This window comes from Hesperophylax consimilis, unplaced genomic scaffold, assembly GCF_061612785.1.
Source record: "Hesperophylax consimilis isolate HC1 unplaced genomic scaffold, BYU_Hcon_1.0 scaffold_55, whole genome shotgun sequence".
Taxonomy (NCBI): Eukaryota; Metazoa; Arthropoda; class Insecta; order Trichoptera; family Limnephilidae; genus Hesperophylax; species Hesperophylax consimilis.
The window spans coordinates 213,282-239,810 of record NW_028301285.1 but is presented as its reverse complement, the minus strand read 5'-3'; the positions used below and the strand labels follow the sequence as shown (position 1 = coordinate 239,810).

The window sequence follows — 26,529 nt, the reverse complement described above, 5'->3', positions numbered from 1 at the left end:
TCCGTATGATAAGTCCCTTGCGTAAGGTTGCCTCTTACATTGCACATTTATTCACCTTCCCCTTTCGTAGTTTAGTATAATAATCACACTTTCCACTGATTATTCCAAGTTCCTAAGGCCTTTTCGGTACTTGTTCTAGTTGAAATGTCCCAGTAAACATCATGTCGCTCACCCTTTGCCTTTCGTCCGAGATCGCATCGGTTTGATAACCTGTTTATTTCTTTGGCCAGTTTCATTTTAAGAACTATTACTGAATTTTCACGATTCCTCTCTGCAATTATGGGTGTTGGCCTTAATGATTCTGTCACACGCCTATCTTCTCTCTTCGTCCCTCAACTCGTTTCAAATCAATCAGAGGTCTCAAGTTCCCTTCACAACAAACCCGTATGTACTCGGTCAAAATTCCTCTGCCAAGCGTCTATACATTAATTTTAATGTATTTTCGTCTTCCATAAGCCACGTATAAAATTAAGTACTTTCGATAATGGTTATTACCGACTAAATGACGCAGAACCATGTTCGAAATTTTCCCAAAATCAACACTCTCAAGTGTCTGAAATTGGCAACCCTCTTACTTCTTTTAACCTCGAGTAACAGGCCTGTAGCCACCAAATCTCACTCCGTCCGAGTGAAGTTATGCGTTCAAAAAAAGGTTGTGAACTCCTAGAATGTCAAGTGATTTAACCTTGATCCTAGCCCCGTTCGTTCACCTATTCATTTTTCTGTCAGAAAGTCACGCCTACCCCTTTCGTCGCAACCCTAAAGGAAACTCCCCCACCTTTGTATGCAGTTCCCTGTAATTCATATGCGACTGTGCCGACAGATAGCGCTACTATGACGGATTATATCATCTACCTCGGGAGAGACCTTGATTCATCACAAGCTCAATTGAAATTGAACAATTGAAATTTTTCTGAAATATCAGGAGATATTTTAGAAAAATAATGCCAATAAAATTATCCAAGTATCAATTGTTATTACACACTAAGAGACGTGATTGGCATCTGACATATAGACATCAAATGAAAGTAACCAATCAAATATCAGGAAACAGGTTCTCGGATCTCGGGTACTTTAGACTAACGGCGGCTAGTGGCAGGTGGCGGGCGCATGTATCATCTCTCTTCTCTACTCTATTTCATTTATACCATGTGTAAAAGTGTTCAATCAAAGTACTAATAATAATAATAATAGCTCAGAAATGCACAAAATAATTTGCAAGGCAGATAGAAATATAACACCTTTAAATTTATACGATGAGAATGCCAACATTTTTATAAATCCCAACCAGGAATTATTAGATTCCTGGTCAAATAAAATTTTACACGCAAAACACTTCAATTATCTCAACCAAACGTATGTTGACAAATTTTCGTCAAACAAATGGTTGAGTATTGGAGAGTTGAGCGCAGAAATAGAAGGATTTATGCTTGCCATTCAGGATAGAGTCATTAATACTAAAAATTATAGAAAGCATATAATCAAAGAGACAAATCAAATTGATGATTTGTGTAGAAAATGTTTGGCTTTTCCGGAAACTATAGAACATATTATATTGGGATGTTCTATATTAGCACCGTCCGAGTATACATTTAGGCACAATCAAGTTTTAAAAATAATTCACCAAAATTTGGTAATTAAACATAACTTGATTGACTGCCGTAATATAGTACCATATTATGAATACGAACCAAATTCATTTTTAGAAAACGAATTTTATAAAATATATTATGATAAAACTATACTAACAGACCGAGCGATTAGTCATAATAGACCCGATATAGTTTTACATGACAAAATTAAAAAAATAACTTATATCATTGATGTCGCTATTCCAAATTCCTGTAATATTCAAAAATCTGTTAGCGAAAAAATAAGAAAATACACAGATTTAGGAAATGAAATAAAAAGAATTTGGCATTCTCAGACTATAAAAATATTACCATTCGTTATTTCGGCTACTGGCATTATACCTAGCTCTCTAATTAAAAATTTAGGCGTATTAGATCTGTCAAAGAATTTATATATAAAGATGCAAAAGTCGGTCATTTTGAATACATGTAGGATAACAAAAGATTTTTTAAATATTTATGTTGAGGGATCAGTAAGATTTATAGGCTCTGTTAGAAGTTCTACCGAGCCGAACCCTCTGATATGAAAATATCTGGAGACGGTGAATTTTTTTCCCATTTGATATCTGGTGAGTTGACGTGTTGTTGTTCTTGTATTGTTTTGTATTTATTTTACTTATACAGGGTGTATCGGCACGTACCCGACAAACTTTAACCAGCTATTCCTTAGCATATTTGGAGTAAAAAATCTTATGTGCACTTTGCTGTCCGGTAACGTTTTTTTTTAATAAAAAATTTATTATTCATATTTTCACCACATGTCACCACTGTTTTATCCTTTGACAGAGTTTGAAAACCCATCTGGCAAATATTTTATTCGAATTCCGTTGAATAATGCACGTGTGTACCTATATTGGCGCACGTTTTCAGTCACAACGAAATAGCACGGCACCATTCGTCTCATTTTTATTATTATATATTATAACTATTATTATTTAGTGTGTGCGAAAGAGCGAAGACGCTTTTTGACATACTTGCTTATAACAGCTGTTTAACACGAAACGCAATGCCAATGACAGTGATGTAGTGTGGAAATTTTAATTTTTTTTATTTTTTATTGAAAAAAAAATGCTACCGGACAGCAAAGTGCCCATAACATTTTTTACTCCAAATGTGCTAAGGAATAGCTGGTTAAAGTTTGTCGGGTTAGTGCCGATACACCCTGTATAATGCTCTTACATAGTGTTGATTGACTAGCTGATCATTTGTGGAAAAGTGAGTGGAAGGGTTTAGTTTTTCCTATGGGGAAGATTTAACCCGGACAACAAAATCGGAAGCATAAAAAATTAAAATTGGATAATTTGTAGAGCGCCGTTTTTGTGAAAAATCACCTCAAGGGCGCTGTACAATTTGTTTCCTAGGATCTACATTTGTTATTTAGACCAACTGTGCCAACACGAGGTTCGTCATCCGTTCAGGTATGTGTCTGCCGCCAATATAGCGCTGACATGTGTCTGCTGCCAATAAAGAGCGCTGACACAACATCCTCATATAGATAACAAACCTTGGCAGCACCGCTGTGACGTTCTACGAAGACAGAAGATGGAGACTCTGCTGCAAGAATCCTAGGTAGCGAAGGAACTTTACCAGCTGCTGCAGCGAGAGAGACTACCCGTCCACCAACTGTGCCAGCTCGAGGTTCGTCATCCGTTCAGGTATGTGTCCGCTGCTAATATAGCGCTGACATGTGTCTGCTGCCAATAAAGAGCGCTGACACAATATCCTCACATAGATAACAGACCTTGGCAGCACCGCTGTGACGCTCGACGAAGATAGAAGATGGAGACTCTGCTGCAAGAATCCTAGGTGGCGAAGGAACTGTACCAGCTGCTGCAGCGAGAGAGACCACCGCGTCCACCAACAGTGCCAGCACGAGGTTCGTCATCCGTTCAGGTATGTGTCTGCTGCTAATATAGCGCTGACATGTGTCTGCTGCCAATAAAGGGCGCTGACACAATATCCTCACATAGATAACAGACCTTGGCAGCACGGCTGTGCAAAATCACCTCATCCTAGTTGTACCGGACGTTGTACCTCAACCGACTTTAAATCAATTTGCATAAATTTGAATTTACGCAGAGGTAGTTCCTTTACAAACTCTGCGCATCTTCGAATTCATGCAACAAATTCCTTCTCTAAACTTGTATAAAGTACGTTACTCTTGACCAGATTACTTCGCCGGTGGATTGTGTAAAATGATCGATTGACCCAGCCCTGGTACAGAGACGCGATTGCCTGTATAAGATTCATATTTGGACAAACATTTCTTTTTAATATTTTATGAAATATTTGCCGGATGTCTCCAACGTTATAAAATGGAATAATTTAACTGATTACCTCTGCAATACAGTCCCGCGTTTTTTCCTCACGCACCAGCAGTACCAGCAGCGCGTCGAGTGCGGCGCATCTGGCTCCCTCCGCTACAGGCAACAGCAGCAACGCGCGGGCCAGGCGCAGGCCGGCCGCCAAACACGAGGAGCCGCCCGCGGCGCACAGCTGACGTAAACGCTCCAGGGCCCCCGCGCAACACTCCTCTTGGAACCAGCTGAACACTGAAAGTGGAAAGATAGATATTAGCAGAGATGTGGTGGAAGGATGAAGAGATAATGCATATAAACTACATATTCGAAACTGTGTCGGTAAACAACATATAAAACATGAATTGTTTCAAATGTAATGGGGATGTTGCCAAGCCAGGAGTGAGAGTCACGTGTGATGGATGCAATCGAAATGTTTGCATTAAATGTTCGGGCTTATCCGCAACGGAAACCAGATGCCTAGAGCTCAAAAACCGCAGAATGAAATTCTTGAGTCCTGAATGTGAGAGTGACCTTCAACAAATACCTGTACTACACAAACTAATTCGGGACCTCCAAGAAGAAGTCAACGCCTGCAAAAAAACAGCAACAAGTGCGATGCACAGAAGACATGATTAGTGAACTTAGCGATTGGCAATCCCGAGCAAAAAACATAATTATGTTTGATATCCCTGAGTATGACTTGCCAGATCCCGAACAACGCAAATTACGAGATACCGAAGAATGCTGGAAAGTTATAGGAAGCATCACCAAGTCAAAATAACATAAAAGTGCTCCGGCTTGGAAAACCTTCAGCAGAAAAAAAATTCCCTCGCCCGATAAAAGTAATCTTCCAAACACGGGGTGAAGCTTTAGCCATTCTCAAAAATAAAAATAAACTAAAAAAACCAAACTCAATCAAATCGGATCAAACTCCGATGCAACGGCAGCATTTAATTGATTTAAGGAATGAGCTGCATCAAAGAACAGAAAAGGGGGAGAAGGAATTGACAATCAAATACATCAAAGGATGCCCTAAAATTATAAAAATTCCAAAAAACATGTAAATAATTACATAGTCAATATCTCAATACTGTATACGAACCTATGCTCTCTCACACGGAAATTTGATCTTGTTCTTGCACAAATAAACCTTATAAAACCAACAGTACTAATAGTGACAGAAACGTGGCTAAAGGCAGAAATACCAGATACGTTAGTGGATCTTCCGGATTACACACTCTTCCGCAAAGACCGTCGAATTGAAAAACGAGGAGATGGTGTAGCAATATATGTAAAGAAAAGGACCATAGGCCTGACAATCTCAGCCCAGGCCCTGGAAAACAGTTCAAGTAATTACCCACAAATTGACGCATTATTCATTGACATGCAAATAGAACATCTCAAAATTATCCTAGCTGGTGTCTACTGCCTACCAAATGCATCGTACGAAAACCACCAAAAGCTATTACACCAATTAAAAAGAATAGCTGATGTGTCAAACGTAATAATCCTTGGAGACTTCAATTATTCCAAATTGGTATGGCCCATTATAGAAGTGCATAATTCAAACAGCCCCGAGGCCTTATTTGAGGATATGTACTTGAACAGTAACTATTGGCAACTGGTAGATAAACCCACAAGATACAGGGACAACAATACCCCATCTCTATTGGACTTAGTCCTGTGCAATGATGAACATCTCATTACTGATATAAAATATCTAGCACCTATAGGCAAAAGTGCAGATCATAGCAGAAAAAAGCAATCACATAGCAGATTATGATAAAATAAATGAAACCTTAAGCACTCATGATATAATGTGGTCTCTCGTGGAAACCACTACAACTGAAGAAAAGTGGAACTTTTTTACAAACATGTTTGAAGAGACGATTGTGTCAAAAATACCACTATTCAAAGGCAATAAAAACCACAGTAAGAACAAACCTTGGATCGACAAACACATACTAGCATTGATTAAAGAGAAAAAGAAAGCCTGGGATGGTTATAGATTATCCAGAAAACACATGGGGAATGTAAATGAGTTTGGGGATCAGATGGTGAGGCACGAAATAAAAGGTGTGTCGTGAAGGTCACTGTGTTTATTGAGTCAGTTGCCGAGACGAGGAGATGATGTAGGACAAAAGTTGAATACTCCGGATGCTGCGGTGATGTGCTGGTCAAGCGCGGGTCAGTGAGTCGACGCCGGGCGCTGGTGACCGGGACTCGATGAAGGTCAGGCACTGGCGAAGAACGTAGGTCTTCAGGCACTCCAGTGCTGACGAGACGGCCGAAGGTGCGACGGACCTTGTAGGCGGTTGAACGGGAGCGGCGTGACCAGTGAGGATGCTGCGTGTCCTCGTGGTGGTCATGGTGTCGTGAAAGAAGCGCTGGTCAGAGACACTGGAACCAGGGCGCTTGTAATCCGTTGTAGCGCTGGCCAGGGACGGTGGCCAAGGCGCTAGGATGATGTCCCGATAGAGTCCATGATGGTACGGGCGAAGCCGGGTACGTCGTCCTTCGCGCTAGTAAGAAGAGCGCGGGTGATCACTCGTTGATTTAACCCCTCCGACTTTTCGCGAACGTGAAGCTAAGATGTCTTTACCGAAATGTCAATTTCACGAAAACGTTGTGTTATTACCGCCTCACAATCAAAGCTCTATAAATGAAACATTACTGAACGGAGCCGAATAGTAAAAACTGTTTTAGAAAGGTTACAAAATAGGCTTTCAAATTGTTGTATCATAAATAAATATTAACATTTGTAAATATTTAAATTTAGAATGGAAACATGAAAAAATTGTAAAAATGACTCACCTGTAATGTTTTATGTAAAAACGATACTAAAATCACGGATAATGTAAAAAAAAAAACACTTATTTCATCGTACAAATGTACAATAAACAATTCTGTCACTTCACTTTTTGACCATTTCATACAAAATATATTTTTAAAAAAATAATTAAACTTGCTGGGCGGGTCGGCACGTCAAACGGCTTTCTTGGCGTCGTTTTACGATTTGGCGGGTAAAATTTGCTTCCACTGAGTAGGTCTTTTTACGGGTTTCTATGGATAACTTTGAATAGAGATGTGAAGCTTCATTCAATACGAATATTCTACTTTTTGTTTTAGGGATGTCACTAGAAGAATAACGGAGTTATGACGATTTTTGTGGAAACACACGCGTTGACGTGTAAACACGCTTATTGTACTTGACTGCTATCGTTATTTTATCGTGTATATCTGCTTACGTTGCTGACCGGTTAACTGACGGCTGATAGATGACTGACTGACTGACTCGCTGCGTCGGGCATATTTATACTACACGGCGAACAGCGGCAGTAGGTAGATGGATGGCAACTAAATCCTAGGCACTCGCACAGACTGTATGTTTCAGGAATCTTCGACAGCGTGGCAATTATGCATAGGCGGCAGACTCGAACCTTCTGGCGAGTTCTCGTAATGTTTAAGACCGACTTGCGATATTATTGTTGTCGTTAGACAAGTAGGTCTTGTAGTACGTAGATTACTTTGTTTACGATGCGATTTGAACTGCAGGTACATAATTCGGGAGTAGGTACTAAGTAGGTCGAGCGGTTTATTATTAATTATTCAATGGATTATTCTCGACGCCACATGAGTATTACAGAGAATATAAACTGAAAAATAACTAGGTACCTTTTGTCGCAACTAAGAAATAGCAGAAAAAACTTTGAGCAAAAATTGATTGACAGCGGACAGAAACCATTTTACAGTTATATAAGGAAACAGATTGCCTCGAAAGTGTCTACTCCAACCATACTATATAACTTCTCTAACGAAACAGTTACCAGCGAGATAGACATAGCGAACATTCTTGCAACACAATTTGAAAAAACCTATGTCAATGAACCAGACACCAGTATACCAACTATTAGTCAAGATGTGTATGTAGATAGTTCACTATGCGAAATAGAATTCACTCCTCAGCAGTTGAGAATATTTTGAAGGGGTTACGAGAAGATAGCGCTACTGGCCCTGATAATATTCCTGCTATTGTTCTCAAAAAGTGTTCAGCAACTCTCAGTCATCCCATAGCTCTGGTTATGCAACAATCCTTCCTAGGTGGGAAACTCCCTAAAGATTGGAAGAGAGCTATAATTACACCCATCTACAAAAAGGTGATAAACTCAAACCAGCAAATTACAGACCTATAAGCTTGACTAGTATTATCTGCAAAACCATGGAAAGAATAATAGTGGACGAGATACGCTCATTCCTGATCAAACTTGACATAATCTCAAACAAACAACATGGATTCGTGCCAAAAGGATCCACGATTACCAATCTCATTCTTAACATAGATTACTGGACAAACGAGTGGGACAAACGGATTCCCACTGACGTAATTTATCTCGACTTCGAGAAAGCCTTCGATACTGTTCCAACCAATAGACTGTTGGCTAAACTTAAATTCCTAGGCATAAGAGGACGACTTCTCGAATGGATCAAATCCTTCCTCACTGAGAGAAAATTACAAGTTCGAATTGGCAACCAACTGTCATCTGAGCGAAATGTGACCAGTGGTGTCCCTCAAGGATCAGTTCTCGGTCCAGTTCTGTTTATTTTGTACATCACGGACCTGCATACTATAATAAAATCAGACTCCAGCTGCTTTGCAGATGATACCAAATTCTTTGCCAACCCACACACACATCACAACCAACTGCAAACGAAATATATCAATGGACAAATGATTGGCTTCTAAAACTCAATGTCGAAAAATGCACTGTCCTACATGTTGGAAAAACTAACCCTACACTTGCCTACAAACTTAATGGAATACCTCTAAAAGCAGTGACATTACAACAAGACTTAGGAGTTACCATATCACAGGACTTGAAATGGGAACCACACATCGCTGGAATTGTGAAAAGAGCAAATTCACTAACATATCTAATCAGGAAAACCTTCCTTGACCTAACACCGGACATGATGTTAAAAATATATAAAACATATGTGCGACCTCTCCTGGAATATGCTTTCCAAATATGGAGTCCTTACTTCGCAAAGGATATAAATCTGTTAGAGAGAGTACAGAGACGTTTCACTAAAATACCAAGAGCTCTGAAAGATCTACGATACAAAGATAGACTCAAGGAACTAAGATTACCAACCTTACAAGAAAGAAGAGAAAGGGGTGACTTGATCGAGACTTTCAAAATTTTATCTGGACATTACAGTTGCCCTTGCACCCAAGAAATCTTCACTACTAATAAAAATATAAATCTCCGTGAAAACTCAAAAAAAATTACCAAAACGCCTTTTGCATCTAATCCTAGAAAACACTTCCTTGCAAATAGTTATATATTCCTACCAAATTTAGTACTCGGAGTCAACACAGAAAATCTACATCAATGAAAAACTAACGCCAGCAAATAAACAGCTCCTATGGTTAGCCAAGTCGACAAAAGCATTTGGATACAAATATGTATGGACGAAGGACGGACAAATCTTACTTAGAAAGAGCAACGACTCCCCTATAATACGTATAAAAGATGCAAACGACATACCACTGCAATAAGCATATTTTTTTTTTATTTTTATATCAACTCCACACAGGAGGCCCTGAAGAAAATAATTTCCCTCAGGGCCTATGTCATCTTTGGGGATGCTGTGTGGAGGGTCTTTTTGTGGAGAGGAAGGAGTGAACATGGGTCTTGAAGAGTCCCATGTTGTAGGAGGGAGGAAACACAGAGGCCGGATATTTACGGTGATCAGGAATAATCAAAATTTGCTGGTACATTTTACAAATGTCGGCAGTAAAGACGTACTTATGAAATCTAAAATTTAATATCATGTATGGTATTTCTGTTTGTAGTTTTGGACCGCTATACAGCATGTCGTTTAATGACTCATCGGAGGCCTTCGCAGACCCATCAAAAACCACGTGAATTTTACCTTTTTCATTAATTACAGCGTGATGGGGTAGATAATTTGCCCCAGAGTGGGGTGTTACACGTTTCATGTGACCTAGACTTTCATATTCATTAAGAAAATCCGCATAATTTGACGCCAACGTCGCATCCCGGTAAAAACGCTTTTCCAACTTGCGCATTCGTGATTCAGCCAAGCTGTAGGTATTTTGCGGTAAATGACTGTCCGATTTTAAAAGAATCGGAACCACATATCTTCCATCTGTCTGTCTGTAATGCTCCTTCTGAAATATTTCTTCCGCTTTGGTATTATCGGGGTTCAATTCAGAAATGACCGGAGCTTCTTCAATTTCCCAGAAATTTTTCATTGTATCATTTAATGACATGTCGGACAATGTCAAAAGTGACATTGGCGATGAATCGGTTGATTGACATCCAACTTTCCCGAGAATAATGTAGCCAAAAACTGTATTTAAAGCACTAGGGTTACCCCGAACGATATGCGATTGATCATCCAAAATATTTGGACACAGATCGGCGCCGAGTAGAAAATCTATTTGACCCGGCTGATCAAAACTTGGATCGGCCAACGTTAAATTGAGAAATCGCGATTTCACACTTTTATCCAGTGCCACAAATGGCATCCATGAAGTAATTTCCTGAATCACTATGGGTGTCGCGGATAACGTAGGTGCTTGCTGATTAACAGGTTTGATAACACATGATGTTATACCAGTGCATGAGTTGACAGCTGTCTGTCCTAATCCATTTAATGGAATCTTATATTTTCGTATAGATAAACCTAGCCTCTTGGCACAGCCCTGAGTTATAAGAGAGACTTGGCTCCCGTTATCGATAATAATTCGAATAGGTACATACTTTCCGAATTTATTTTGCATGTGAACAACTGCTGTGCTCAATAGTACAGTGTGTGCTTTATTCACATGTTCGTTTGACCTTGTGACTGCAGTCAATGACGTGGTAGTCACATTTTCACCCGTTGAGGGTGTTTCAAAATGCAACATAGAATGGTGTCGTTTGTTGCAAATTTTACAGTTAGACTGTGTTTTACATTCACCGAATCTATGCAACTTTGAACAGTTAAAACATCGATTTAACTCTTTAATCCGATTTTTCCTTTCAATTGGAGACATTTCATGAAATTTAGTACATTTATAAATGGAGTGATTTTCTCTGCATATAGAGCACAAGTCAGAGCTAGGACTTGCAGTCAATAAGGACTTTCTCGCAACCGACGCCTTTAGTTTAGGTATGTTCGTAGTTATTGGGTTTGATGCTTCAAGAATTCTAATTTGATTGTGTAAAAATTCAAATGATTGAGATGTCTCCGGTAATTGTGTTCGCATAAGTGAAGTTTCGAATTGTCGTCTGGTGTCTTGATCCAAACATCGTACAATTATGTGGGCAACAAATTTACTAAATAAGTTTTCATGTTTCATTGCATTCAAGGCAGATAAATTCTCTTGAAAAGTATTTAAGAGATGTGTTAATCCGTTTATCGATTCATTAGGTAACGGTTTAAAATTCATCATCTCGTCTACATAAAATATAAATAATAATCTACTATCTTCATACTTCTGCAGTAGAATATTCCAAGCTATTGGATAATTTTCGGCAATTAAAGGTAATGTTTTTACTAAATTCAATGCGGTTCCCCGCAGTAACGATATTAAATGGTGGAATTTTTCAATGTCTGTGTACATCGCATTATTGTGTACCAAGCTCACAAATAATGCATGAAAACTATGCCAATTTTTAATATTGGAATCAAAAGGTGTGATTTGAATTGCGGGTAGATTTAAGTTGTTAATATTATTTGCAGAACTTGATTCTAATTTAATGGTTAAATTCTTACGGTTTTCTTTTTCAGATAAAATTTAAAAATACAAGACATCCAATTCCCCGGAAACTGTGGTAATCTCCGAACAATCGTCTGCCTTGTCTGATTCGATTAATATAGCTTCGATTTCATTATGTAATGATTCTATTTCTTCTAGCCATTCAGACACTTTGTCACAACGGCTTGAAAAGATTTCCCTTTTCTTTTCATCTTGGTCTAAAAAGGAATCAATTGATGTGTAATTTGAATTCTTGCTAACATACGATCTCTACGAGCCTTCAATATAGAGACCTTCTTATCTGCCATTTTGCTCATTAATTTGTAAGAATAATGATTTTACACAGAAAACAGCCAATACGCAACGACAATAATAATTTTGAATCTAATGAATTTAATTTCTAATTCAATCCTGCTCGAAATGGACCAAATAATGTAATCGCAAGGCGAATCAAGACTGGACTGTAAAATTAGTTGTGAACTTGAAGTTGACACAACGATGGTTAGAGAGGGTGAACAGGGAGTAAGGAAGGAATCCGACTTACCCCTTTGATGTTTGTCAACGATGTTGCTGGTTGGTTTCACTCACAGGAGATGATTTATTGCACGCAACTTCCACAACATCTGGGTTGGGTAAGAAACACACTGATGGGAACTGAATATATTCACTGCACAGTAGGTATTCTACCCCGAGTTGATATCAATAAAGGCACTGATCATAAAGAGATGTTCCTCAAACCGGCTTCATCATTAACTCATTTGACAGTTAAGTTGATTGTTGTAAATGTCACACAAACGTGGATATTGTCGGATAATGACAGGTACTTGTAGGTAATAGGATGGGAAAATATCAAGGACAATGTTAAAGGAAGATTGTTGCGTCAACAAGTGAAGACGGTAGAGAAATAGTCAGTAAACAGGTCAGTGATCTCCTTACTGTTGTGTGCAATTGAGTATGTTAGGTGTTCCGACATGTAGGGAGATTTTCTTTGCGTTTTGACAAAGCTCCATATTTTTTTGTATTATTTTGTATGGCATGTTCTAAGTGTGAAATATAATTGTGGTATGTGAGAGTAGCGATTTTCTTTTGTCTTTTTCGGAGCAGTGAAAAGGTTTGGTAATCTAGTGGGTTCTTGTGGCATTTCCAGGCTCGAAAGAACTTCAGCTTTTCTTTTGTAATGTTAAGGGGATGTTACCGCAAGCGCAGCACAATTGCGGTTTTTGACGCAGTTTTTAGCAAATTTCCATATTGTTTATAAGAAAATAATATTATGTTTTGAACAGATAATTTATTCTTCTAAACAATGAGAAAACAAAACGCTTTAAAATGTTTAAAACAATTGCGTAAAAAAATATTTACAGAACCTCTAAAAATAGCTTTAAGTTCGATTATATCCTTTAATTCTAAATACAGAAGAATTTTAAATAAATACATTATCACCACGTCAATGTCGTCTAAACAATGAGAAAATAAAATTATTTTGAAAAGCATTAAAACAATGCTTAAATAAATAAAAACAGTTTTTTAATACTAAGATATTGTTCACTGTATCACCGCATTATATAAATCACAACGCAAGTTATTTATCTTCAGTAACCGAGGTGAGTTCGACGTGAGAGCACGTTTCATTTTACAAAAAATAAATACGCACATGTGTAGGCACATAAGAAAAGAGATCACACTAAAGGTTAGTCGCTATGTTATTATGTATCATTTCTAGCCCAAGTTGACTTTTTTACTATAAATCTCGTTTTATGCAACACTTGGCCAGCTGGCTGACAACCAGCGGCACAGAATATTAGAGAGTGCCCCTTCACTAGAATCGTATTCCTAGTTTTATTTATTCACGCACTACTGTGCTTTTGCATAAATTTCTAATTTGCTATTAACTGTATAGTTATATTATTTGTAACAATAATTTATCTAATAAATTATGATAAAATAAAATGAGTTTTTTATTAAGGAGTGGTATTCTCTTATATTTCAATAATTCAAGTGTTTGTGAAGAGTTCGTTTCATTACTGATACGGAATCCCCAAATAAATAGACAACATTCTCAAATTTATAACCCAGATTATGCCGTCAATTTATAGGTGTGGTAGTTAGTTTGAAAAAAAACACAGGTTATAAACTTTTTTGGATTAACTAGGCAAGATCAAAATGGAATTAGTGGATAACACTGTCACTAATAAAATCGCTTTTGATTAACACGATAGTTAAACTTTTTTGATATGTTTCGACATCTCGGATTTTTTATTTATTTATTTAATACATGTTACATTATTTTGAAATTTACATAAAGTAGATATAATGAATCACCATACTAGGCGGCTGCCTGTTTCATGGTGACCAATTGAGTGTAATTACCTTGTATGAAATATGAAATCTAGTGTAAACATATGAAATAAGTAACTATAGATGAAGTTAAAATTTAGGAAAAATTTTAATAAAAAGTAGAAGAGAGAAATTAGAAAGGAAAGAGAAGTAAATTAGCATTAGATTGTAAAAATGTACATAATTATATATATAATTTTTAATATGTGTGCATGCAAGCACACATGTGTATATAGCAGCAGACATACCTATATACATATAACAACACATGTATACATACACCCATATGACGCATCCTCACGCATATAAACAATATATACACAAAATATATATAAATATACATAAATATATATATACATAAACGTATCAAATGATTAGTTTGACAGAGCGCGTCGTTACTTCTAACATGTACAGCATTTACAGCGCCCTTGAGGTGATTTCTCACGAAAACGGCGCTATATAAATTAGCCAAATATTATTATTATTATGTAGGTACGTTCATCATCTACAAATAAATACAAAAAGCGACCTATATAATCCTTAAATCTTTTTTCCAGAGGTTACTAATTGTTTAGAATGGGCAACAAAGAAAAGAAGAACAGGTATTCGCTAGTAAGCAGGGTGAAAAAAATCAAGAGGCAGAATAAAGAACACAGAAAAGAGGTGCAATTAATGCTTGCTTCTAGACTTAGCGATATACCATCTCTACCTATATTACAACAGGTAATTTATACACTTGTATATACTCGTCTAATGCAAAAAATGAATTGAAAAGTGAATGAACATAATTTTTCTAATATTGTTTTTATTTCATCAGGAAAATACTGAAAATATCAATAATCCGATGTCGGAAGGACCGATGTCGGAAGGACCGATGTCGCCTGAGAAAAATTCTGAAAAAGTAATAACTGTTTTAAACATATAAGTACCCTATACGATTACGCAAAATTATCAGTGAAAGATTACTCCGCTTGCGTAGATCAATCACATCTGCTATTAAATATAGGATTTCAGAAAATTGTTTGATGGATACCAAAGTCGGGAATTTAAATAAAGATATTCTAAATAGCATTAAACATGTGTTTGGCGACCACGCTACCTGTGACGACTATTACTGTAAGCATGTGGATGAGAAAAACTACATTCAAGATTTAAAAATGTGCAACTTATTTTCTAAACTCTCCCAACTTTGTTCGCGTTTAGCTTCAAATTCCCGCAGCTTAATATATAACGTCGATAGCAATATTGCGGAATCATATAACAGCGTTGTCGCCAAAATGGTAGGTGGGAAAAGAATAAATTTTTCAACAAAACAGTCTTATTCTGGGAGGTGCGCAGCATCTGTTGTTGCGTTTAATACAAAACGGCCACATTATGTTCTCCATAAAACGGTTTTTGATAGCAGCCCGCGAAATGTCTTGAAAAGTTTTGAAGCAAATAAACGTAGAAAACTTAGTAACCAAAATTATAAGTACAAAACAAAAAAAAAATAATAAAACACTAAATTCTTTAAAACCAGATTCCGAATTTGGTGATGCATGTCAAAAGCCGGATATGGATAATATATCATTTGATGCTGCAAAAAGGCAGTTTTTCAAAGATTTGCAATGTTCTTCCCCAGAACGTCGGCGAATTGAAAGGGAAACCATTTTACAGTCTGAGAGTGGTGAATGGTTAGAAAGGCGTCGAAATCTTTTAACAGCGTCGTGGTTTGGTAAGATTTGTAAGAGAAGAATGATTAGTTGTGCGCCATTAGTTAAAACTTTACTATATGGACGTTCTTTGCAAAATATTGAATCAATTAAATATGGGAAAATAAATGAGCCAATCGCGATTCGGCAGTTATGTGAACAAGAATTCCTTAACTATTGAACAGAGTGGCTTATTTATAGACACTGAACATTGTTTTTTTGGAGCTACACCTGATGGTCTGTCCGGTAATAACTGTATCGTCGAAATTAAATGCCCATCTTCTGCAAAGAGTATGTCTGTTGAAGACGCAATTGAAAAAAAAAAATAACGTTTTGGAAATTAGACAACGAAAAATATCGCGTAAACCAAAATCACGATTGGTATTTCCAGGTGCAGGGCCAATTACACATTAGTAATAAAAGTCATTGCATTTTTGCCGTATGGACTGGCTCACACTTCCCTCTAAAAGTTGAGCGGATACTTCGAGATGACAAGTTCTGGGAAGAAAAAATGCTTATTAAATTAACCAATTTTTATATGGATTACATTCTTCCCGAGCTTATCGATCCTCGAGTCACAAGGTCTATGAATGTTCGTGATCCTTCATATATCTTAGACGCAATAGTATGTAAAGAACGTCAATTAGGAAAGCGTCGTTTAGATTTCGACGAAATGCTAGTTGATTGAATATTTTTTTTAGTTTTTTTTATATTAATGTTATTGTTACAAGTCATTTGTAAGATTTAATAATTATGCAGAGGCAGCTTCATACTTGAGTGTACGGAGGCATCATAAGGATGCACTATTCCTGTATAAAGTAGTTAACAATAATATTCAATGCCCAGAGTTGCTAAACAAGATTCCATTCAATGTACCTGCGCGTTCAACACGCTCTTGTGTCCTGTTCAGGGTTGATCAAAGCAAAACGAACTCTAAGCAGAATTCTTGCCTGAACAGACTATGCAATAATTACAATAGCGTATTATTTATTTTATTTTATTTTTATTTTTATTTTATTAATACAAGACTTAGAGGGTACATATAGTTTTTGTGATATTTCACCCTCCATGCTAGGGATGACCCTGTGTTATGGCGGGTGAATTTTACAGTTTGAATAGAATCTATACATTACTATGATATGAAAAAAAAAATAATAAAAATTGTGAAGAGCTAGTTAGGGTAGCAAGAAGAGAATGAAGAAGTTATAAGAAGATTACAAGATTATAAGAATTACTCAAATTATTAGTAAATATATCATGCTAATTATTTATTTACATACTACATATACCGCTAAGTTAGGGAATAAGGATTATGTTATGTTATGTATTTTATGTTTATTATGTATTATATGATTATGTATTATGTGTTACAATAATTTATGTTTTGTCTGAAAGGTGATTAAATTGATAGAGTGTAGAATGAATGGGTACTGTAATTGTAATGTATTCCGTGTGTAAGGATCCATTTCGTAATTTGTTTTTTAAATGAATGGGGTTGATTCGCGGTTTTTAGGTTTTCAGGGATAAGGTTAAAGATTTTAGGAGCTAGGAAGAAAAATTGTCTTTGAGCTAACGTGGTATGTAGTGAAGGTACTTTGAAGTGACCGTTGGATATTGTTCTGGTTGTGTAGTTGTGTTTTCAAAGAGTTTTGTTTTTATATTTGAACAGGAAATGTATTAGCGAAAATTTTAGGTGGAGTTGTCGTATATTTAAGACCTTATACTCTATGAAGAGTCGAGTGGAGTGGTATCTTGTCGGTCGCTTGTTAATGACACGTATTACCATTTTTTGGGCTTTTAGAAGAGGTTCAATGGTAGATTGTGCACAACCACCCCAGATTATAATGCCGTAAGCTAGTAGGGATTGGCAGAGAGCGTAGTATACAGTTTTAAGAGTTGAGGTAGTAAGGATATTTCTTAGATTTCTAAAAGCATAAGAGAGCTTGCGGATGCGTGGGGTTAGACTGGCCAAGTGGTGATCCCAACGAAGATGTTGGTCAATGATGACCCCCAGGTATCTTATGTGAGTGACTTGTTCCAGAGCTGGGCAATTACAGGAATAGCAAGTTCTCAGACAGGAGTGAATTATTATCTTCTGGTTGTTGGTAGGTTGGGTTGCAGCTGACAGACTGAAGGTTAAGAATTTTGTTTTTCCAGCATTAAGTGTAAGGAGATTATCATCTAACCATTTTTTTATAAGGTCTATGTCGTTTTGAGCTATGTCGAATGCTCCTTTCCAGTTTTTGTGTCGGGATATAAGAACAGTGTCATCTGCAAAAGATATTAGTTTTCCGGCTATGGGAAGGTTACAGAGTTTATTTATATAAATGAGGAACAGAATAGGGCCTAGGACACTTCCTTGTGGGACTCCGAATTGGATAGGTAAAGGGTTACTTACAGCTATGTTGTTAATTTTCACCGTTTGCGATCTATCAGTTAGGTATGATGAGAACCAGTTAAGAGTTCTACCTCGAATACCTATTTGACTTAGCCTTTTTAGAAGTATGGGGTGGGAAACCGTGTCAAAAGCTTTGGCTAAGTCTAAGAATATGGCTAAGCAGGAATCGCCTTCATCCAGGCTGTTAGTGATCTTATCAGTCAAGTCTAAGATTGCAGATTCTGTGTTTAGGTTGTTTTGAAATCCAAACTGATTAGGCGAGAGAATCTTCTGGGTTTCTAAATGGGAGACAAGCCTACTTATAACGATTTTTTCAATGATTTTCGACAAGACACTTAGCAAGGAAATGGGTCTATAGTTTTCTATATTTGTTTTGTCACCACCTTTATGTATTGGGATAACCATTGCATGTTTAAGTTGGTGAGGGAAGGAACCGCTTTTAAAGCTTAGATTAATGATATGTTTTAACGGCTTGGTAATTAAGTGAACTATGTGTTTTATTATGTAGGGAGAAATATTGTCATTACCAGCAGCACTGTTTGTTTTAATGGTGAGGATTGTGTCAACAATTTCTTTAGTGGAGGTTGGGGCTAGAGTGAATTCGGGGTGAAGAGAGTTCTGTTGTCTTACCCGTGGGGAAAAGAGTTTTTGTGTTTTGTTGGTCACTTTCAGGATGTTGTTGGCTAAGTTCGTACCGATGTTACTGAAAAAATGATTGGAATGATCGGCTAGGGTTTTTGGGTCATCATGGATTTGGATATTTTTCCCATTAATAACGAGTGATTGAATTTTGAGTGAGGTTTTTTTGTTTTCTGAGATGTCATTGACTACGTTCCAGATTACTTTACTGTCATATCCTGATTCTTCAATTTTTTTTTTATAATAGTTTTGCTTAGTTATTATTATTAGATTATTGCAAATGTTACGATATTTTTTATAGAAGCGCAAGAGTTGGGGGTCTGGGTTGTTTAGGGCTTGTTTGTGGAGTCTGTCTCTTTTGCGTATACAGAAGATAAGACCATTTGTAATCCATGGTTTTAATTTCTTTTTTTTGTTGGATGGCGTTATAATGGGGAAAGTAGCGTGATTAATGTGAGCAGTTAGTGATGCAGAGAAATTTTCTAGGGCTTCATTGACGTTTTCAGAAAGCAGGATAGATTCCCATTTTTCTTCTTTAAGATTCTTCATCAGATGATCCATTACAACAGTTTTATGGGAAGGATTGCTGGGCTTAGGGGGAGATGATTTAGTGTTGTGTAGTTCAAGAATGGTAGAGTAATGGTCAGTTACAGTGGATTCGAATACAGCTGAGTTAGCAGTTCGCTTTGATCTAACCATAATGTGATCTATGCATGTCTTAGTAGTGAGGGTGACTCGTGTAGGTGTGTTGATATAGGGTATAAGGCCATGTAGTGCCATTAGGTTTAAGTAATTTGTAGTGTGGGGGCTGGATTCATTTAGGATGTCTATATTGATGTCACCGATTATGATGAGATCATTGGTTTTTTCATTAATAAGTTTTTCTAGAGAGTATAGAAAAGGGGTGACATTGTTGGGCTTAGGGGAGCGATATATGGCAAGAATATTTAAGTTGTCGATTGAGATATTAAGGCAATTTGCATGGTCGAGTGAAATTTCAGATACTGTATGTGTGAGGTTAGATTTGGCATAAACTATGACCCCGTCAGATTGTGACCTGTGGTGAGACGTGTTGTACATTTTAAGGTTGATATTTTCAGTGGCGAACTTACCAAATACAAGAGGTCCATAAAAGAATATTTCTCTGATGTTTTGTGAATAATGTTTATGTCTCTATTGTTTATATCTCAATTGTTATTTGATTTATATCCACCACCTCTCTCCATGGCTGTAAATGAATTGTTTTGTAAATTTTTCATTTTATATAATCTTTTGTTTTATATAATTTTTTAATTCATATTTCTTTCTAACAAATTTAAATAACTTATTCCATATTATGCTGTCCCAGTTAAAGTCACAGGGAGGAAATCCATAATTGGTTTTATTTTACCACATAATACTTATGTACAAACTGATTAAATGTAAACTGTCGATTTCCCAAAAATGATTACGCCCTAATGGGCTTTTACAAAAATATGTAACAAGTAATACAGTTGTGTTAGGTACATAGTGTACAATAAATAATGTTTTATGATGAAGTAAATTAAAATTAATAGTGTGGATTATGGAAAGCAAAATATGTATCAAGAAAGACAGAAATATAAAAATAAAAGTGTATTCACTACGGAGTCATGAATTCATACATCTAAGTAAAGTGATTAAAAATATATCGTTTTATAACTAATACGGTATCTTTAAACATGTATAAAATATTTCCAAATATATTGCCAAAATGATGTAGTATATTTATTGGTGTATGAGCTTCATAGTTGGTTTTAAAATTGGCAAAGAAAACGGTAGCACTTTGCCTCAAATTTCTGGTCGGTACGTAAAATTTTATTTTGGTGAGAATTTCAAGGTTGTCAATGCAATTATTAACCTGTCCGGTGGTGAGTTTCTGGAAAGAAAACGGTCCCGCTGGAGGGAGTTTTTTCAACAATCAAAATATAGAAAAAAATAAATGCCACCTCGTAGAGTATAAAAAAATAGTAAAAAATCCTTAGAAACTAGCACGAAAAAACAAATACTAAACTATTTAGAAGGAAAAAATTTAAAAAATTTTGCAGAAATCGCCAACCATCGAAATCGGAGCAGATTTTTGTTTTTACTTAATAAAAATCAGATTCACTTACCACAATTTTAATGATGCCAAGGGGATCAAGGGGGGAAGAACAACTTTTTTCATACACTTACATATACAATTATTATTTACACTTATACTTTTGTATTTTCATTATAAAAATTCAACATAGGTACACAATGTATATGCAGTCAATAATTACGATAACAAAAACACTAATCTAATTATTATGTACACTATCTTAGGAATAAAATGTCTTCACTATCTAATACTGCTTTTTCGTATGGTAGTCTTCGAAACATGGATATACGCAAGATTGCAGTCGGTGCACATATATTTCATGTCACTTCTTTTTTGAGCTTGAACTGCTGTTTGTCTACACACATGGCGTTGTCGTTGAGTTCGCTTACCTTGGGCTGCAGTTTCTGGTACAAGACGGAGAAAATGTTTCCCTAAAAGGCGAGTTGGTTGATCCACTACTCTCCTTCCTCCAGATGATGCCGGCCTTGGCGTGTGATATTTTTCGATCATTTGAGACACTAAGTTTTCCCGGAATTCGTTAAATGATAAAACCTTTTGCATTTTCAAACGATGCAAAAAGAAAGCATTTAGTGTTCCAATATCTATCAATCTGAAGAGAATTTTCTTATACCATTTTAGAGACTTCCTGAAACTGCTTGCGAAGCCCAATATGCGGTCCACTTTGTCAACAGCTCCCATATTCTTGGTATAATCTAAAACTACCTCTGGTTTTATTTTATTTTCTCCCGTGGAGAAGTCAATTTTATCAGTAACAATCATTGCATCTGTATGTATGTTACTAAGCATAAGTACATCCCTTCTATCGTGCCATTTCAGAGCCATGAGATTGTTCGAATTCAAAGACTTCATTTCAGTTAGTTGAATCGAATTCATGAATAATGGGCGTAAACTTACCCTGATCCCATTTACGATGATCAACTTTGCTCTTTTTGGATGTTGAACAACTAGGGAGAGTTTTATCCTCATCAGATGTATCAGATTCGTCGGATGAGCTATCCGAATGTATTGGCAAATCATGAAGATCTTCATCTTCACTTTCGATTAAAATATCAGCAATGTCTTGTTCAATTAAAGGGTTAACCATTTTTTATAAGAGTAAAATATTTAAATTAAACAAGTTATCAATACGAATCACAAAGTCAAATCACAGTAAAACACTGTCCAAATTATTAATAACCTAAAATATTAAAATGTCAATGATAATAACAGTATAACGAATAATATTTCAGAATAATAATAATAGTTCACAGCACTCAGATTCACTATTGAATTTTGTTCAAACTGTCAAAAACTATATTCAAACTGAAAACAAATACTGTCGGTATAATATATCTAATAAATATTCACATCCAAACACGTGAGGTAATTTTTAATGCAAGATGATTAGGTAATTCAGTGTAAAAACAAACAAAAACCACAAATTTCACTTCACAAAAGACGTCGCTCGCAATAAAAATGTTGTTTACCACCGACTACCAGACGGTGACGTCACGAAATATTTTAATTGTGAATAACTCCGTTGGTAATGTACCTAAATCGCTAAAAACTTTTGCAAGTTATGACAAATTGTCCCTAGATAGCAGTAACTATCGGTTTTCCAGAAGAAATTCAATAATTAATTAATTTTAGGCGCAACCGTACGGGTACGGTCATACTCCTTACGAGGAATTTTTTTCTCACCGTACCTGTACGGTCATACCACCGGACAGGTTAATAATTTTATTTAATATTACAAGTTCAGAGATGATCCGCTTATCTGACAGCGTTATTGTTAAGTTGTTTCATCAAAAGGACATAGATAATATTTTGAATTGGAATATTCAGTTTAAAGTTAATAAATCTTAAAAATATGTGCTGTACCCTTACTATATTGTCAGAAAGTGTTTTATACAATGGGGATCAAAAAGGCGAATTATACTCTACTTGGCTCTTACTAAAGAAGTGTGCAATGTTTTCAAACATTCAAGTGACTTGAAACCACTCGCTGTTCTGCATATGAAACCAAACATTATTATATCATTTACATGAAGAGTAAATGTTAACTTTTCATCAAATATAACCCCCAAGTCGCTGATCTAAGCGACTGATGTCAATAGTACATTATTTAAAGAGTATTCATAAGTAACATGACTTTAGATTTTACGAAAACGAAGAACTTGGCACTTTTGAATATTAAGAAATAATTATTTGATCACACACCAATGATACAATTTACAATTCATCCAAATTAGATTGCAAAATATGGCAATCCTCTATAGTACGTATCATTCTATATATTTTCAAATCATCAGCGAAGAGCAGAACTTGTACATCTTTAAATACACCAACAATGTCATTTATAAATAATAAAAACAGTTGGTCCGAGGTGAGATCCTTGGGAAACTTCACATATGGATTCGAAGATGTAAGATTCTACAGAATTTATTTTAACACAAAGCTTTCTTTTACTAAGATAACTGTTGATCCATATCAATAAGGTTTCTTTAATGCCCAAAAGACTTAGTTTATACACAAGAATATGTCTCCTAACTATATCAAAAGCTTTGTAAAAATCAGTGTATATCGAATCCACCCGATGCGTGTGGATAAGGGAATCAGTTATATAATTTTCATAAATGATTAAGTTACTTAAAGTGTTTCTATCTATGATAAAGCCGTGCTGATTGGGAACGATTATATTATTGATTTGTTTTGTAATGACATCTAGTAAATTATTATGTAAATTATTTTATAACTGATAAAATAATAAATGATGGCCTTTATATAAAAAAATTGAATCTTATGTTTTTCACATTACATAATTATTTGTTTTATGTAACTTTTTTGCAAAAAAATAATAATAAATATTGAAAATGACCGATATTTTATTTATCTTGCCAATATATTCAGATATAATTATGATCAGATATTATGAAAATAAATACCGTATTGTTTTGACATCTGTCAATGAAGAACACGTCGGTTACGAGTCATAAGGTACTGCCTACCGTCTAGCAGTGTAGTTGATAATATCGATAATTTATCAAAGAAGTTTGATAGAAATCTGATAATCTCATCTAAATCTCATAAAATCATGAGCTCTTTCTGCAATTCTTCTATCGAAATTTACCTAAAAAATGCATACTCACCTTAATAAACTTTATTTGAAAGACGCTCATTATTAAGCGTTTTATGTTCAAACCTTACTCATGGGTACCATCTAGTGAATTTCATTGCTGCTCTAACTTCGAACTGGGTTGACCAGCGCACGAGGCGTGTTCCCCGTTCCGACTTACTTCATTCTTCTCCGCCCCGAAATATTATTTCGGTTTTTGCAAATACCCCCTTAATAAGAGCCAATGAGTACCACGTTGGGAAATTGGTTGGTTTCAGAACTTTCTTTGGAACAAAGTCATCTATCAAGGCGTCGATGATTAGGTAAAAGCTGTTAACCGCCGTGTTAACGTCCTGTGCGTTTAAAACAGAAGACCAGTCAGTTTTTGACAGAGCGTCATTGACTAGGTCATAGTTGACTTTATTGAATAACTTGAACGTCTGGGGTGAGGAAGTGGTTGTGGGGGCGTAAATATTGAGTTCAACTATTAAGGATGTGTGATGTGCATCCTCCGGAACCAGAGGAGAGTCGGCAGGAGAGACGCAGACTGTGGTGTTACAGAGCACTAGGTCAAGTGTTCTACCGTACCTGTTTGGAATGTGGTTGTATTGTTTTAAATCCGAATAAGATAGACAGTTAAGGAGGGTGGTGGAGCAGATGTCAGTACCACGGGGATGATATGCGGTGTTCCAGATGATGTTAGGCATGTTGTAATCGCCAATTAATAGAAATATATCGTTTGGATAGTTTGTGGTTAAGTCGGAAATTCTGGACGTATGACTGTTGAGAAAGGATAAACGCTGAGTATTTGATAGCTTTGGACCGACTCCGGGTAAATACGAACAACAGATGTGAATATTGGATTTACGGCGATTTGGGCATTTTAATGCTAGTGAAATCCAAATGTCTTCAGCTTCCGAGCTCCACGACTCGCGCGAGTGAACAGTAAATTCTTTTTTTATACCAATTGCGAAACCACCTCCTTTGGTTTTACCCGTTAGGGGCGTGTCTCTATATTTTCTGTAAATATTATACCTGGGGTCAAAGAGCTCGTTGTCAGATATGCTGTCTACTAACCATGTTTCAGTAATTAAAATTATATTGAATTCATTTGACAAAACATTATGATAAAACTCTTTCGTTTTAGTGCAAAGGCCACGCGCGTTTTGATAAAAAATTATTAATTTTTCGGACATAAGAGAGCGAAGTAAATTACCATCTGTCACAAGTCCACTGGGATATGCATTAGGCGAGTGTAACGCTTGATAATATATTGAATGTGCAAGTGTGTAGGTATGATTGTTAAACATTTTAGCGAGTGTTATGGATAGAATGAGTGTGTTGTTGTGATGTGTTGTGAGCGTGGGAGTAAAGGATGGATAATTATGATTTAATGAGTTATAAAAGAAGTAAGTAGACAAGGTAGAGGGTTTTGTAGTTATAACAAGTTTAATAATTGAGCCAGGCCAGATATTAGGATTGCGGGAGAGGTATCGTTCTTCCTTATATATATCTTGGAGTTTCGCACCCATAAAAAACTGAAATTGTTAGCGATTTTAAACTCTTTCGCGGAACGTAACAGATATTTGTTTTTTCTTGTGAGTTGGTCGTTAATAAATATTTTCCCTCCGGCTTCAGTTTCTTGCTAACAAGTTTGGCCACAATGTTTCGGGGGCGGGTATCGCGAGGGGTAGCAAGTCCGGACCCATCGGGTAGAGGATGTAGGCGTATTTTTACCCTGCTGGCGTAAATAATGTCTTCTCTGTTTATCTTTTGTCCCACTTTGGTCGCAATTTTAATAATCGTGTCGGCAATGTCTTCGTTGGTATTTTCAGAGATGCCGAATATTTCGATGTTGTTTTCGAGCAGCTGTTGATCGTGGTTATTATTCCTTTTGTCTAGGTGGTTAACTATTTTCGTAAGCTCCGCAATCTCGCCTTCGAGCCTAACTGATTTTGTTTTTTCTTCTTTAAGGTCCAGGTCCATTGTTTTTAGTTTTCCTTCATAATCATCGATTTTTTTTGACATGTAGTCTATTGAGGTCCCTTATTTCGGATTTAAAAGACATTTGAAAGCTGTCAAGTTTTAAGTCGATATGCTTCAGTATTTCGGAGTCCTCAGACTGCAGCTTCTTAGGAGGCATTACAAGTTATTCAATTTTTTTGGAATTTGTTTACCTCAGTCATGGCCAATAGGAGTGAGCAGCAACAGCAGTAAGCCAATGATAAGGCGGCAGAAGAAATGGCGGCGATTACACCCAATCACAGCTGTCAAAACATGAGTGACAGTTAATTTTACGCGGATCACTGATATTAGGTTATAAATGCTGAGTTTAAATTTGAATTAAGAGCAATTTTTTCTGCACAGAGTCCGTGGATAACAGTCACACTTATGGATTGCACTTAGCTCTAATCGTTTTACTGGAACTAGATTCCGATGGTGTAGAAATGAACAATTTTAACGGTTAACACAACAGGTGTAACTTGAGCCGGTAAATGTATCTATAATATTTGGGTATGCTCGGAATGAACAAGTCAGAAGGGATGTAC

General features: G+C 36.3%; 1 protein-coding gene across 1 annotated transcript in view; it reads right to left on the bottom strand.

The window, feature by feature from the left end:
* The window catches only part of LOC149408825 (uncharacterized), a 286,048-nt gene that overhangs the window by 103,089 nt on the left and 156,430 nt on the right, over positions 1-26,529 (bottom strand). The window contains exon 30 of the mRNA XM_089650404.1: positions 3,969-4,183. Coding sequence (XP_089506530.1) covers positions 3,969-4,183 — 215 coding nt within the window. The remainder of the gene's footprint in view (positions 1-3,968; positions 4,184-26,529) is intronic.